The following is a 17,248-nucleotide window of genomic DNA, read 5'->3' on the forward strand; positions in this document are numbered from 1 at the left end:
CATGTTTACAAACCAGCAATCGGCCCGCTCGCCGAATCCTTCATACCACTCGAAGGATGCTTTCATCTCGAAGATTGGACTAGTAAGTGGACTAAGGAAGTGGTGGCACCGTCGACTTTCTCCACTACGTCGAGGGAAGAGGAAGTGGTCGTATTAAACTCGTCACTTCACAATGGAGACCCAAAAATAGCCAAATTCATGCTTCCGTTCGTGGGATTCAATATCGATAAAACTATGTGGAAGATTCTTTCTTCCTTCTTTGGCGAGGCCTACTTCACCTCTCATTATTGGGAGTGGGTTGAGGACATCCTTGGAAGATATAAAGAAGTACTCACCCGTGCTGGCAATTTGAAGCTGTCTATGCGTCGAGATACTCCTACGACCGCTGTGAGAATATCTTGCGAGCCTTCTTCAAATATTGGTGCCCTTCGACAAACACACTCCACACGCCCGTTGGGGAGTTGTCCATTATGTTTTGGGACCTTTATCGACTTGATGGCCTTTCGATCGATGGCTCGTTCTTTGATGAGGTTGTTCCCTCAGCGCAGGAGATTTTTACTCGTGACAAAGAAGGGAAGCCACTTCTCCCTGAGAGCTGCAGACATCTTTTTCAGCTTACTACCACCCCTGGATGAATGACCAAGGGGTATGGATGAAGGACTGGATTCGCTTCTGGTTCAAAGGAGAGACTAGGTATAGGGCTCCTCCGAGTAGGGCGAATAGAAGAAAAATCACGTCTAAACCGAAAATGACCTATAATCTCTCTGGAAGCGTAGAGCCATACTACCTTGCTGATACGAAGGACTTCAATTTCCCTTTCAACACACTGGACATTCCAGGGTATTTAAGAAAGGAAACCTATATTGCGGCATTCATAACGTGTTGGATTTGCAAGTTTCTTTTGCCAAGCAAAAAGGGCGATTGTATTCGCCCAAGTGTTTTCAAGGTTGCATGCTTAATGGCCACAGGGAAAAGATTTTACCTTGCAATCCCCGTTCTTGCGAGCATATATCATGGGTTGAGGGAAATCATCCACGCCCCTAACCTTAGAGAATGTGGGGTAACTTTTCCAATCCATTACGTCTATGTTTGGATTGGCCAATATTTCGATGTATATTACGAAAATCATCAAGTGAGTAACCACCACGCGCGCATGACAACATTTAGTGGTGAGAAAATGACAATATTTTATGACCAATTGGAAGCTGAGAAAATCTTCAAAGAAGTGAATCCTTTGATACTTCCTAAATTGTGCTGGGCTGAGAATGAAGAAAAGATGTTGATCGATGATGGATCCTTATCATCAAGACTCACGAGCTACTTCATTAGTCAACGTTCTTGCCATTTAATTCTACGTAAGGACAATATTTTCATTATTGAAAAATATAATCCTTGCAGGTTCAGCAGACAATTCGGCTTCTATCAGGACATCCCCAATAACTTAAAAGAGATCACTCACACTTGTACCTTGGGTGAGGCTATTCAACTATGGGATTCCTCAGTGTGCACGCAGACGCGGTCTCGGATGACTATACCCGCGCACAGGAAGCATCCATTGATCACAAAAGACTATGACGCCTGGTGGTCGACTCAGTCAAATAGACTCTCTTTAACTTCTTTTAAATTCACCGTTAAAATCCCTTAGCAATCATCAAAAAAGGGTAAGGTTACCTCTGCCAACGAGTCAGTGCATCATAATGGAACTATAGAGATTGTAACGGGTCTTACTCCATCCATCTTGCGAAAAAACAAAATTACTAGCAGTCCCTCGAGAAACATTGTCATAAAAAATAAGCCTTCCAAGGACTCTCGACAGGCCATTAAAGAGGCGCAACCAGTGATTCCAACAAAGAAGGCGTCGCCCAAAGTTTCAAAATCCTTATCCGTGAATCGTACAGAAGAAGATATCGAAATTGAAACGGTGGTCGATCGTGGTTCTATCGAGGCTATAGAAAAAGAAGGGACTCAAGTTCAGGACATCGGATCTACCCAAGGAGAAACCCATTCGTCGGCGAGCGGTAGCAGTAGTCAAGACCGTCATTGGAACCGATCAAAGAAGAGGCCATCCTCTGATTTGGAGGAGGTTTCCTTTACACCACCGTCAGTTGGAGTGTCACCACTTAAGGTAATCATCTCTCTATTTTTCTTTCCTTTTTAAAAAAAAAAAATTTTGTAAGATTTTTTTTTTAGTCCCCATTTCTTGAATTTCGTGAAAAAGATGTTGGTAACAATTCACCACCCGAACTCGAAACTGATGATATAATTTCAAACAACAAAAGTGACGAAGTAGCTATCAGTACTTCAAAACAATTTATCCCCAGTGGAGGTACCTCGCCAATGTGTAAGAAGGAGTTAACTGGTACGCACGAGATCCGAAAGAGACCTAAACCAGCACTGGTTTCAGAATTTCACGAGCAAAAATTGATCCAAGCGCATCGAAGGAGATATTTGCAGAGTTTGTGGATGAATTTTCGCGGGTAGATTTTTGACACTCCTATTGAGCAGATCTCTTCGTTAAAAGAGTGTGCAAAGGAGGTTATTGCGAAAATCACAAGAACGGATCCTACCAATGATCTCCCTTTCAAGGATTATTTGATAGAATTGTTTGTCAAGGTAGAGGCATATGATGTTTTGGCATCTTTATCATGGAAAAAGATGAGTAAAGAAGCACATACAGAACTCCTTTCCAAAGTGATCGCCCGACTCGAGAAAGCTAAGGCGAAGAAAGAAGATCTAACTTGTCATCTACAAAGTCTTGCAGAAAAGTTGCAATCCATTGAAGACAGGAAGAAAGTGTTGCAACAGGAACTTATCAATTTAGAAAAACAAGGCCTAGAAATCAGCTCAACTATCGATCAAAATCATGAAACTTTTGAGGAGATCCGGACTGAAGTAGCCCGAACACATGATGAGCTCTTCTCTATTGAAAGTACGGCATCTTGACTGATGACGCAGTGAAGGAACTTGAAGACATGAAATCTGCACTTGAATCATGCAAAATAGCTGTAGTGGATTACAAATTTGACATTTAGACTTTTCATCATGTCTTTTCCTGAATTTGTTCCATTTTTTTCCATGTAATGAATTTTTTCCTTATCTTTTTTTTTTAATAATAAAATGCTTTCCGTTCCTTATCTTTTTTTTTTTAAGATACAAGAACTCAAATGGAGCACTTTATTTATTTTATATGTTTTTTTTGGAAAGAGAAGATTCTTTTTCTTTTTTGCAAGGAACAAGGATTTGATTTGGAGTGATGTAACTGAACTTAGAAGTTGCCCTCCAAGCTGCTTACGTATCCCAACAAGGAAATCAAATAACACGTAGTTCCTGCCGTTCACATTTTAACCTCATGCGGGTCAGGAGTATCTATTTGTTTACCACCTTAGACTTGGTGGAGTGTTTCAGCAGTTTAACTACATACTACACTATTGGTGGTTGCCTTCCACAGTTTTGGCTCATGCGGGCCAGGAGTATCGCGCAGTTCCGATTACGCATAGTACCTTTTTAGGTACTTGCCATTGATGGGGCCAACCCTTAATCCATTTTCAGCAACCAACTTGTATGAACCATTTGTATACACTTCTCGAACAACATATGGACCATCCCATTTAGGAGTAAACTTTTTTTATCTGCCATGAGTGAGAATGATTGGTTTCCAAACAGCGAGTACTAACTCTCCAATTTGAAAGGAGTGTGGCCGGACATGCTTATTAAATGCTTTTGAAAGGCGAGCCTAATAGCACTCAATCCGTTGCTGAGTTTTCAATCTCTTTTCGTCAAGTGCTTCTAACTCCTCAAGGTGAAAACGAACATTATCTTCTTCACTGAGCCCTTCTTGAATTGCGATTCTTAGCGAAGGTATTTGACACTCAAGTGGAAGAACAGCTTCAACACCGTAAACAAGCGCGTATGGGGTTGCTTGTGTGGGAGTTCGAAAAATAGTTCGGTATGCCCAAAGTGCTTCTCCAATTCGAAAATGCCAATCCCTTTTTTATTTATCCATAATTTTCTTCAACAGGTTACATAAGGTCTTATTGAATGCTTCAGCGAGTCTATTTGTGGCAGCGTAATATATGGACGAATTGTATTGTTTGAAATGAAACTTTTCGCAAAGTTTGTTCATTTCTACATTGCAAAAAGGCTTACCATTATTAGTGATGATATAACGCGGGACTCCATACCGATAAATGATGTGCAAGCGAATGAAATCTACTACATTCTCCTTTTTTACCTCTCTTAGAGGAACCGCTTTCAGCCCACTTTGAAAAGTAATCTGTCGCCACCAAAATGAAAATGTGTCCACCAGAAGACTTTGGAAGTGGTCCAACTATATCCAAACCCCAAGCATCGAACGGCCAAGAAGCCACAGTTGGGTGCAATGGTTCAGGAGATTGATGGATGAAATTGCCATAGAATTGACAAACTTGACATCTTCTAACAAAGTCAATGCAGTCCTTCACCATTGTTGACCAGTAGTATCCCATTCTTTTAATGTAAAAGTATAATTTCGGGCCAGACTGGTGAGCATCACATATCCCGCAGTGAGCCTCCTCCATTACTTGCATGGTCTCATCTTCTCCAAGATATCGTAGAAACACCCCATTGAATGATCTTCGGTAAAGCGTCCCTTTGTAATAAATGAAACGTGACGCTCGACGACATATATCAACCCTTTTCTTAGGATCTTCTGGTAATTTTTCATGATTAAGATAATCAATGATGAGGTGACGCCAATCCTCCTTTTCGATGTCATGGACAAAAATATGATAAGCATTTTCTTCCTCACCATCATCTTCTTCATCAAACATCGGAGGTATGACCTAATTTTGACATATTGAAATTTGATTTTGATGAGAAGGTAGAGTGATCATGGACGTCACCCTTGCCAAGGAGTCAGCTTGTTGGTTGAAATTTCTAGGGATATGTTCTATAGTGACATTATCTAAATATCCCATGAGTTGTCTTGCATACTTATAATATGGGATCAATTCAGGTTTCTTGACATCATAAATACCAAGAAGTTGATTTACCACCAATTTTGAATCACCATAGACTCTAAGATGCAACTGTTTCATATCTACAACCGTTTCAAGACCGAGAATCAACGCCTGATATTCAGCCACATTGTTTGAACACCGGTGTGTTAAAGTAAAAGAGTATGGCAATATATCTGTTTCAGAAGTATAAAAGACAATTCCCGCACCAGCTCTATTACAGTGAGCAGCTCCAGCGAAATACATCGACCACCGGGATTTGACCATAAACACTTCTTCATCGAGGAGCTCATCAGTCAACTCCCACTCGGCAGGTATGGGGTGATCGGCTAAAAAGTCTACCAATATTTGTCCTTTGACAGCCTTCGCATGTACATAAATAATTTCGAATTGTTGGAACTGGAGGTACCATCTCGCGAGTCGATCAGACAGTACAGGTTTTGTCATGACATATTTAATGGAATTAGATTTAGATATGAGTTGAATAGTGTGTGTTTGAAAATAATGTTTTAGCTTCTGAATGACAAATATAAGTGTCAAACACAACTTCTCAACGGGTGAGTAATTCAACTCATTAGGTGTCATCATCCGACTCAAGTAATACAACGCATTCTCCTTACCTTCATCATTTTTTGAGCAAGTAAAGCCTCAACTGACCGTTTTTGAGCGGAAATATAGAGAATCAACGATTTTTCTGGGATGGGTGCAGCCAACACTGGGGGATTCATGAGGTACGTTTTGATACTTGTAAAAGCATTCCTACACGATTCATTCCACTCGAAGGGCACCTCTTTCTTTATCAGTCGACTGAAGGGTTGGCATCGTCCGACCAAATTAGAGATAAACCTCCAGATATATGCCAACTTCCCTTGAAGGCTCTTCAATTCATGAATATTTCACGGTTCAGGCATGTTCACAATGGCATCAATTTTAGATCGATCGACCTCTATTCCCCATTGATGAACGATGAAACCGAGAAACTTGCCAAAAGTGACTCCGAATGCGCACTTTAAAGGATTCATCTTCAATTGGTATCTCCGAAGGCGTTGAAAAACTCTTCGAAGATCTTGAATATGATTCTCTTGCTTCTTTGATTTCACCACAAGGTCATCAACGTAGCACTCCACATTTCTATGGAGCATATTATCAAAAATTCTTTGCATTGCCCTTTGATATGTTGCTCCAGTGTTCTTCAAGCCAAACGGTATCACTTTGTAGCAATAAATTCCCTTGGAGGTGCGGAAGGCAGTGAGCTCCTCATCCTCGGGTGCCATACGTATTTGATTGTAATTAGACGATCCGTCGAGAAAAGATAGTGCTTCATGCTCGGTCGTAACATCTACTGTCAATTCTGTGATGGGGAGCGAAAAATCATCTTTGGGGCAAACCTCATTTAAGTTTCGAAAATCAACACAAATTCGGATTTGTCCATTCTTCTTCCTAACAGGGACAATACTTGAAATCCATGTTAGATATTTCACTTCTCGTATGAATCCAGATTCAATCAGTCTATTTATCTCATTTTCTATCAAAGAAATCAATTCAGGCCGAAAGCGCCTTTGAGTTTGTTTGACAGGTTTTGTTCCTCGCTTGACAGATAAATTATGAACAGCAACTCTAGGATCCAAACCGGACATTTCTGAGTAATTCTAAGCTAAGACATCTCGAGTAGCAAATCAACATACTCTTTCTCTTCTTCAGGAGTTATACAAGAACTTATGTAAAATGGGCGAGAGTCGTCACTTGTGCCAAGATTAATCTCTTTTAGGGCATCGACTGTATTTTTTACTCCTTGTTCAAATTCAGCGGGAGCGTCATCTGCATATTCTTTTTCTTCTTCAGGATCACTGATTGTAATATGATGGCAAGAAGCAATACTTTCTTGATCTTGTTCTTCAAAGATGGTTTCGATCCTTACGTTAAGCAAGTCTCCATAATGTATAAAGAAATTGGAAACTCGTTTCCTCGTACCATTCTTCTTTATTGGAGTAAAATTTTCTTTCTTAACAACTTGGTACTCTTACTTTTTTTTGCCTAATCTTTCATAGACTGTCGGTTTCAAATATTTCGGCTGCGGGTAAAGTCTGTCAAACACAGAAGTACGTCTTGAATTATTTCCCAACCTATCGAACACAGATCTCTTGCGGCTTGTGACCTCTATTTCTTCATTCACGTAGTTACAATTTGCCCTTTTGATCATTATACGTACTGGAGAAGGTGGTTGATAACCAAGACCCATCGATGAACTTTCAATATTATAGCCTTTTTTCCTTCAACATTTTCTGCGTAGGTGTTAATCCATGAGTCTTCTCGTCAGTTACCTCATGAGGGACTTTTCCCAATGCATGCTTCTCATTTGGGTTATAACCGACCTTAGTAAGAAGTCTATATGCGTTTGGATCAAAATCTTCTTGAGTCCGATTAGTTGGTAGCGAGTAATGTTCTACTGCCGGTTCTTCTTTGGGACGAACAAATCCTTGCAAGCTCGCTTTCTCACTTTTAACAGGCTCTATTTTGGTGAGCGGAACATTTAATATATCATTCCTGATAAAAGAAAACTGACTCTCTTCTCTCTTTGATCTTAGAATATACCGCAAAATGGGTACCTTGAAATCTTGACTTTCTTCCTTTACTGATTCTTTTCTTTTTATTTCTTTCTGAAGGTAAAATTTGGCGTTAGCAAAGTGAGTCTCGGCCTCAGTGAAAGGTTTATCATCGGCAACAACCTTCTTAACTATGTTGTCTCGATAATATTTGAAATATTGATGCAGAGTAGACGGTATAATTTCATTCTCGTGAATCCAGGGTCATCCCAAGAGCATATCATAAGAGGTTTTGGCTTCAATGATATGAAATAATGCACTTGAAGACAACTCACCAATGAGCAATTCAAGCCTTATGAGACCAATTGCTCTTTGCCCCTTTGATTAAATCCTTGGATCATGAGGCGGTTCTGGGAGAGTTCATCGCTTGAGATTCCTAGTTCTTTCATAGCACGTACGGACATAATATTGACAGCAGATCCCCCATCAATGAGTATCCGATTCATCTTTTATTCTCGGACATACGTACTAATAAACAAAGGTCGATTGTGAATTTTGAACTCAACAGTTAAATCGTCATCATAAAAAATGATAGTCGTTGCACAATCTACCTGTGGTTTATCGTCGATTTTGAGTTTTTTCTCAAATTTAGTGCCAATTTGTGTGATTTGAGGATTTTCAGCCTTGACGACATTACAAGAAGTGGAATTATTAGCATCATCACTTAAATACCCCTTGGATATAAATTCCCTCAGTATCACGGGCTGTCGAATCTCTTGAAGAAGGTGAAAATCTGAAAGAATTGGCGTTGTGACCACTCCCTTTTGCTGTTTTGTTGCATTTCGTTGTTTCATTATCACTTTAGGTTTTGTCGAACGAATGCTTTTTGAAAAGATGCACTTCTTTATTTTTGGCTTGCAAGTCCTCTTTCGAGTAACTAAAGTTCATCCTTCATTGTCATATTCAATAACATTTTCAATTGAGAATTTTTCAAACTCCTTAGACAAAGCACTACTTGGTGTGGATAAAACTTCTATCGGACAACACACAGACCCAAACATTATTGTTGTTTGGTTTGCCGATGTTTTATCTTTCTCGAGAAGAATTTTTCCTTGACGGGCCAATTTCATAATTTTATTTTTAAAAACAAAGCATTTAGTGAGAGGGTGGCCAATCAAACGATGATAACAACAATAATTTGGATCATTGACTTGACCGGCTTCCTCTGGGCGTTTCATGTCAGGAAGTTCAAGGAGCTTCTCCTTGAAAAGATTATCGAACATTCCTTGTAAATCAGATTCAAGAAAAGGGTATTCCTTTTCTTGTATTTCTTTTAGAGTAGGTCTTTTTATCGACCTATTTTGAGGGGCGTCTACCTTTTCGGTGACCTTTCGACTCACCTTGATAGCAATTTTCATGGGAGTTGTGTTTATTGTCATGGACTCCTTATTACTGAATCTTGAAGGAGACTTGCCCCCTTTTTTATTTTCCTGCCTTTCATTACTTTGACGAGGCGGTTGCATTCGCGGAGTTTGAACAGGAAGCCCATCAGTCGCATTGGCCGTGATGCTTAATTCCATATCATGAGCACGAGTAGCTAATTCTTCAAATGTGTTCGGACGTATACCCTGTAGAATGTAGCTTAGGCTCCAATGCATTCCTCGGAAGCATATTTCTATGACAGATTGTTCAGACAGTCTATCCTTGCAATTGAGACTCGGACTTCTCCACCTATCAATGTAGTTGACCACAGGTTCATCCTTCCATTGACGAGTGTTAGTCAACTCTAGCATACTAACGGTCCTTCTAGTGCTGTAGAAGCGATTCAAGAACTCTTGTTCCAGCTATTCCCAACTGTCGATGGACCTCGGAGTAAGATCGGTGTACCAATCAAACGTGTTGCCCCTTAAGGATCGGACGAACTGTTTGACTAGCAGTTCCCCATAGGTTCCAGCGTTATTGCAGGTTTCGACAAAATAAGCCACATGTTATTTTGGACTACCTTTCCCATCGAACTGTTGAAATTTAGGCGGTTGATATCCAGCAGCCATTGCTAGGTTGTCGATTTTCGACCACAGAATGCAGATTCTGTATTTCGACTTTTTATCCATGAAATTAGTAGAATTAGATTTTGATTTCTTCATACCAATTGTAGGTCTTTGTCTTAGCTTTAAAATGATATAAAAATCACCTCAATCCGATAAGTGTACCTCCAGATATAGTCGAAATACCAAAGAGTGCCAAAACTGTCTTGAACCACACTTCTTCACTTAAACGTTTTTCACTTCATTTCTCTTTTTGACCACTTGAATTCATCACCAATTATCTACTTTTCACCTCATTTGACATCCTTTGGTGATTGGATCATTAATCCTGCATGAAAATGAAGTTTTTACCATTAAAATCAATAAAAATGCCATATTAGCCACTTTTACAAAAGTTGTATATTTTTACCAAAACCTTGTTATTTAATTATAAAACTAAATAATCAAACCAAAATTAACTAATAAAATATACTTAAAAATACGTAAAATAAACTCTAATCAAATACCCCTACACTTAAATCATTGGTTGTCCTCAAGCAATATAAAATTCCAACCATCAATGATCTAAAGATTGAAAATAAATATATGTAGCATTTCAACTTCATTTCCTTGAATCAAGGTAAATTACCCTTATGTAATCTTTCAATTAACATCAAGTACTCATAATATCAAGCAAAGAAGAGCCAAGTATACCATAATTTTACTAATTTAACTCAATTTCTCATTTTTACCCAATTTCACAAGCAAACAACTCATATAGTCAATAAAGATGCTAACTAATCTCATGATCAACTTTTTTATTTTTCTTAAAAAGGGATTTATTTTCTTCTTTTTTTTCTTTTTCTTCTTTTTCTCTCTTTTTTTTATATATATTTTAAGAGTTAAATACTACTTAGTTATGAAAAATGCCTTTTGACGCGAAGATCGATATTTTTAAATGAAGATCACCGGTTGTTCAACATTTCACATACTCAAGTTGCTTTTCATACTCTTAATTCAAGTACCGTTTTACGTGAAAGTCGACATTTGTAGATGAAAACTTCCGGTTACTAAGTACAAGAACCATTGGAGTAAAATAACTCTTATATATATATATATATATGTATATATATAAATATCTATATAGAGAAATAATAAAATTCCCTTTAAAGAATAATCATCAGAAAAGTATGACACGTATTGACCATATTAATTTCTTAACTTATAAAATTAGATAAAAAGAAAATTTTTCATCAAATATGCAAAATGTAGGCATAATTTTCTCCACATTACTAGATATACTTTCCTATAGATGTAAAAATTATAATCACATAATAGTCATTTCTAAATTAAATGAGAAAAGAAGTTTCAAAATCACATATATTTATTTCTAAAGGATAAGTGAAAAAATTTTATTTATTTATTATGATTATTATATATATATGTGTAGACACCAAAATTTTTAAATTATTTTTATTTTTATTTTTAATTTTAGTAATAACTATTATCTACTTTATTTATTAATCTCATGATTTTTATTTTAGGCACCTTTTAGCATTTTATAGCATTTTAAATTATTATTATTATTTTATTCTAGTTCTTTATTTTTATTTTATTTTTTATATTTATTTTTTTTGCTCATTTGGTCGTTTAATTTTATTTTAAGACTTTTTAGTATTAAGATTCGTCGGAAAAAGAAAATGGTTTGAAAAATATGTTTTATTTCTTTTAGGTTCAAGTTTATTGTTTATTAATTGCGAAAAAGAAAAAAGGGGAAAAATCATTAATGAAACACAAAAAAAAAATCTTAGCACTTTGTTTTTATCTTTTGTCCCTAGTTTTTGTTCATTTTATTCAAGTTTTTACTTAAATTGTTATTTTGGTTTAATTAAATGATTCATTAAAAAAATGAAAATGACGAAAATGAAAAAAAGAAAAGGGACAGGCTCACGAACCATGAGAAGCATAGCATCAAAACCCTTCCTCATTTTTTTTCCTAAAAAACGCAGATACACAAAAATTTTTCCAACTCCATTGTTTGACTTATTTTTTCTCCTCCGTCTGATGATCTAAACAGAAAACACTTGGCATGATCCAAGGTTTATCAGAAACCATGAGGATCTAAGGTTGTAACTAATGCAAAAGAATGGAGTTTATTCCTGTGCCTTAGATGCTAAGTTTCGGTGATAAGGTTCCATATAAGAAGCTGGGAAAGCTAAGGTTTCAAGGGGGTGAGGGTGCGACGGCTGAGAATCGGAGAGGAAAAACAGACGGGCAAGAAAAGGCTAGAAAGAAACGAGAGCTGAGGGTCCATCAGAGAGTTTGGGAAAGCTAGAAACCAGGAAGGGGTCTAATGGCGGCTAGAGAGATGCAACCGAGAGAGCTAAGAAGAGAGGGAGTTGTGGACAACTAGGGTCTGGAGTAAAGAGAGCTAGGGCTGTGGGTAGGCTAGACTGAAAAGGAAAAGGTTGAGAGCTAAAAGGGTTGGAACTGGTGGCAACCACAGAAGAGGAACTCACCACCACCATTGTTGCCGAGAGCTTTACCAAGAACGTGACTGTAAGGTTTTCTTTTTTTTTGCTTTTGTTTTATAGATGTTTTCTGTTATTAAGTAACGGGACTATGAAAATCATAAGTATTTGGTGTTCTTGATGGCTGATGTTGAGATTTCTTTTGTGAGTGTGGCCCTCTGTTCTTGGATCCTTAGTTTAAGAGCTTGCTGCAACAAGATTGAATCTTTCGACTTGTTGCAACAGCTCGGGCATGTCGGTTTCCTTTTTCTTTGTTTTGCTGAAGCTATGACTCGATTGACCTGCTTGTTTTTGTTGTCTATACTTGAATGAAATACCATGAACAGCAACTGGTGTTAGAAATGTGTTTGGAAAAATCTTTAGCTTTGAAACTAACGAATGAATCTGAGGTCTGATGAACTCCTCTTAGGCTCATATTTTCTATTCGATGTGCGTTCCGTGTTACCTTTTTGGTGATAGCTTTTGGAAGCTTGATAAATATTTGGGATTGTCTTTCTGGTTAAGATCATCGCATGCTATCAGTTCAAATCAGTAAAGAAAATTGCTTTCTTGTGAATGCATATCGAAACTGGGAGGGGCCTGAATGTGAACCAGGCGTTTGTCATTCATTTTCTGGTTTGGGTCTGATATCTTGAAGGGCTAGAGTTTAGAATTTTAACAAGTATTCAGGGAATTTGGATTATGTTGCTTTGCTGCATTTCATGTTTAGGAGCCTTGTTGAATCTTCCCTCTCCCCCTCATCCCAGGTTTTTGTGCTGGAATATGTTAGGGTTTGTATTGAATCATTTCTAGGTTAGTATATTAGAGTTTAGAGGAGCCGAGAGGCACTCTTGATCGTGATGCAGCTGTGCGAACATATTCCTTTTCCTCTTGAGTTGCCGAAGTTTTTTGGCTTGCTTACCTTTTAGGATCAGTTTGCTATTCATGGGTTGCATTTGTCATTTCTCTTATTTTGGGTTTAGCATGATTTAAATGGCTTCCTTTGCAAAAGGAAATTCTCCTCAAATCAAAAACTGGCAAGCAAATTGTAGTTTTGATGTTCCTCATTCTTGGTCTCCTGTATTCTGCTATGCTCGAACCAAGTAAACTACCTGTTTCGGTTTGTGGTTTGGATTCATTTGCCTATCTCACTGGAATGATTTGATTGTGTATAAATTACCTTGTTCATGATAAAATGAATAGCGCTAATCCTGGTTGCTTGAATAAGAAATTGAGAAAATTGCAGCAGCTTTTGTTCTTCAAATGTTTGCATGTTTTTCCAGAATTTTGCATGATATCTTTCTGAGTTTTCTGCTTGTTTGGATGGTGGTAATTATGTAGTTTTGTTGCCTAGTTTAAAGCTGTGGGTTCGGATTTGAAATCTGCATTTGAAAACAAGGTGCAGCAGGTTTTGTTTCGGTTGTTGAAGCTTAATAGAAAGTGTTGCAGAATCTTGTTTTCCTTCGTGGATTGCATGGGTTGCATGAAAATCTTCCAATAATTGCATTCTAACCCTTTGTTTCTTGTCTAATTCTACTATGGCCCAAACTATTGGAAAAATCAATCAAATTGACCCCTCAAATTTCTTTAGTCTTTGCAATCAAGTCACTACTTGTTTTAATTTTTACATGGGTTGTTCACCTTCCTTTAAATGCCTTGGATTGATTCAATTTCATGCTCATCCCCATTTCATGTGATTATTTCTTGATTAAAGTGATGCCTTGGCTCTTTTATTATTTTGGAGGGCAAATAAGTGATTTCATTTCATTAGGGTCTCAACTCAAGGGAGGTACACTCTATCCCCTTATTCTTTACATTATTTGACCCTACGTGCCCTATGTGATGTTACGTGTTTAATTGCATGCCTCTTAAATGTTTTATTATTTATTGATTTATTTATTTATTTCATTTATTCGCTTTATTGGCTTTAGTTTGTATATTTATTTTTAGTTCAATTTTGATTATTTGAAACGCACTTGAATGCCGAAGTTGTAATAGTTAAGGATTATTTTATTTTATTCTTTTCCCCTTAGATTGTAGTAGGGCCTCCCCAATGTAATAGTTAGGGCTTGTTTGCTTTATTTGCTTGGTATGTTTTGCATGCTTATGTATTATGTGTTATCCACTTTCTTAGGGTCTTGCATCTAGATATCATGCTTATGTGTTATGTGCTATACGTGATTTATGTGTTTACATGCTTTTATTAGGTCTTACATGATTTATTTGATTGTAATCGATGTGTGACGTCATCACACTAGTCCAACGCTAGTTGTGGCTCCCTTTCCCGAATCCACACTAGTCCAACGCTAGTTGTGGCTCCCTTTCCCGAATCCACACTAGTCCAACGCTAGTTATGGATCATTGTTCCGATTTTCCGCTAGTCCAACGCTAGTGAGAATTTGTAGGCATGGGCTAGTCCAACGCTAGACCCTTAGGGACCGTCTACGCATTAGATTATGATTGTGTAATAAAATCACTTCATCTCATGCATATTTCTCATTTTTTAGGGATTTACCATGTTGCATGACACTTTCCTTATATGTATAGCCCTTATTCCGTATTTCCCCTTATATTTATATTTTTTACCCCTTGGTATGAAAATATGACATTAGAGACTTGCATTTCCATTTAAGAATTAGAATTAGACTACTAGATTTGCATGATTAGATTAGGGAAATTACTTCTTGGATATGGGATATGGATGAATTTGGCTTCTCTATCCTTAGCACGCTCGTATTCCCTCTATTAAAGGGAACATTGAAGTCACGAGTATAAGTCCCCCGCACCCATTATGATGCATTCCTTTAAGTCATACACATTTGTATATTATTATTTTCTTTACTTTTTCTTTCTTTCGAGTCTCATGACTTGCATTATTCATGACTTCTGCGAAGAGTTTTTATTGGGCGTCACAATTAATGTGATTGGTACCAAGCAAGTTTTGAAGATACATTTTGACCCCCCGATACCCTCTTAGGTCTAGGGTTTGCATTCATATATTACATCCAAATGTGATAAATCTTTAGGTTAAAATAAGAAAATTTTTGACTAAAATGCGCAATTAGCCTTGGCTAGGTTGAAAGGGTGCCTTGGATTCTTATCCTTGTCTTCCCTTTCTTCAAATGTGACTTCCAAATCTTTTTCTCTGATTTTCGTAGATTTGAAGTCATTTAAAAAGGGTTTTCTACTTTTTTTTCTTTAAAAATTCATTTTTAGGTGATTTGGTACACCTTAACTCTATACCAAGTGACGACTCCGATTTTTCATTCGAAAACCCTTTTTAAACTATATTTTGGGTCAAATCGTCGCATTTTCAAGTCCCATTTAGACCCATATTTTTCATTTTCTTTTTAAATCAAAAAATTCATTTTTCTAATCAAAAATTGAATCAAAACCCATTTTTCTAAACTCGTCTTTTATTTATTTTCTTATTAAAAAATGGGGCGCGACAGTTGGCGACTCCACTGGGGACTTAGAGAGTCCGAGCAAATTTGATTTAGTCAACCTTTTTTCTTCTTTTAACCTTTTCATATATCGCATTTGGATGTTTAGGGTTGCATTTTTTTTAGGATTTTTTGTATTTTTACGCGTATCAACTCGCTCCCTTACCCATTTGCGTACGATTGATGTTATGGATGGATGGTTTATTTATGTGGTCCCGCATTTTGCATTACATTTGGGTGGGGGGATTTTACCCTAGAGTCTCACATTGATTCTCGATCCCTCCCCTCCAAAAAGGAGCACTAGCATACGTGCATACGTTTTATTACTTATCCCTCCTATATTTTTCTTTTAGTGGCTTGTCACGCCACTCCACCCTATTAGAATTAGGTGGCTCACTTGGACGTGTGATCGCGACACGACGTGTGCGTAGCATGATTCGAGGGGTCACTCAATCTTCTGCTTTAAACTGTGGGTTAATAGCCTTTAGCTTTTAGTCGAAGGTTGAGGATTTTTGATAGATTCACTCAGACATGTAACCGTGACACGACGTGTGCTTAGCAATATCTGGGGAATCGCTCGAGCCACCGACAAAGAACCTTGGGATTGATGACCCTTGGATTCCAAGTCTGAAGGCTTGGGGACCTAAAACCTGTCGAGTCTAGATGCATTAGTGAGCCAATACCTCATGCATCCATGATAATTTACCTAGGGTAGAGTCTGTCTTACCCTATTAGGGATACTATTTATGAGGGGAGGGATCCAACCCCTCTATTCCTTTTATTGCTTTATATCTTTGTATTATTTTGATACAAATATGTTATGTGTGTTTGTCTGATTGAACTAAGTCTTCTTGGCTTTTGTCTCTATTGCATTCATAAGCCAAGAACATAAGAGTCCTGGCATGGTACTCTCTAGGAGCCTACCCTATTTGATGTGACACGTTTAAATTTAATATTTCGCATTTATAGCATGAATACATTTCATTTTAGACTCACCACGACATACAAAAAGAGTTCCTTTAGGTCATGTTTCATTTATGTACTGCATATTTAGTCACTTTAATAAACTGGCATCATGCATCCACCTTAGAAGGGAATGCCATTTAGGGAATCCTGTGTTACGAGTAAACCACCCTGTGTTTCGGATACATAATCCAATGAGACTTGCACGTCTATATTTTTTTGTACCATCCAAAGAGGTAGTGTACAAGATAAGGTAGGATCCGATCATCGAGCAATTTTTAGAATATGAGTATCTAATAATTACTTTTTGGCCATTTTAAATCTAGTTGGTAAAAATCCCTTACGTAAAGGACATTAAGTTGAAGAAATTCACAAATAATTCCTCACTATTGAGACGATAAATAAATTGAGGCCAAAATTTGATTTTACAAGGCTCATAGACTAATGCATCGCAATAAAATTTTTTAAACTACCAGTGGTTAGATTGATTTTCAAATAAGCTGTCAATTCCATTCAATCCATTGGACCATTTTATTCATCAATTTCATTCAATCCATTTTATCAATTTGTTCATTTTAGGGTAATCTAGTCGATTTTGAATTCAGTTGACTAGTTTACCCATTTTAGGGCAATCTAGTCGATTTTGACTAGATCACCAATTTCATTCAATTCATTTGTTTGGTTTACCCATTCTTAGAGCAATTTTATCGATTTTGAATAAATCATCAATTTCATCCGATCCTTTTGACCAGTTTACCTATTTTTAGGGCA

At 37.4% G+C, this 17,248-nt stretch overlaps 1 protein-coding gene across 1 annotated transcript; it reads right to left on the reverse strand.

The window, feature by feature from the left end:
- Positions 1-3,487: 3,487 nt before the first annotated feature.
- LOC113689118 (uncharacterized) lies at positions 3,488-5,441 on the reverse strand. Its single transcript, XM_072049867.1, has 3 exons — positions 4,881-5,441; positions 4,232-4,739; positions 3,488-3,579 (listed from the first exon to the last, which is right to left on the reverse strand). Exons 1-3 carry the CDS (start codon positions 5,439-5,441, stop codon positions 3,488-3,490), a joined length of 1,161 nt encoding a protein of 386 aa, XP_071905968.1.
- Positions 5,442-17,248: the final 11,807 nt, after the last annotated feature.

Source organism: Coffea arabica, chromosome 5c (assembly GCF_036785885.1).
Source record: "Coffea arabica cultivar ET-39 chromosome 5c, Coffea Arabica ET-39 HiFi, whole genome shotgun sequence".
In the NCBI taxonomy this organism is placed as follows: domain Eukaryota; kingdom Viridiplantae; phylum Streptophyta; class Magnoliopsida; order Gentianales; family Rubiaceae; genus Coffea; species Coffea arabica.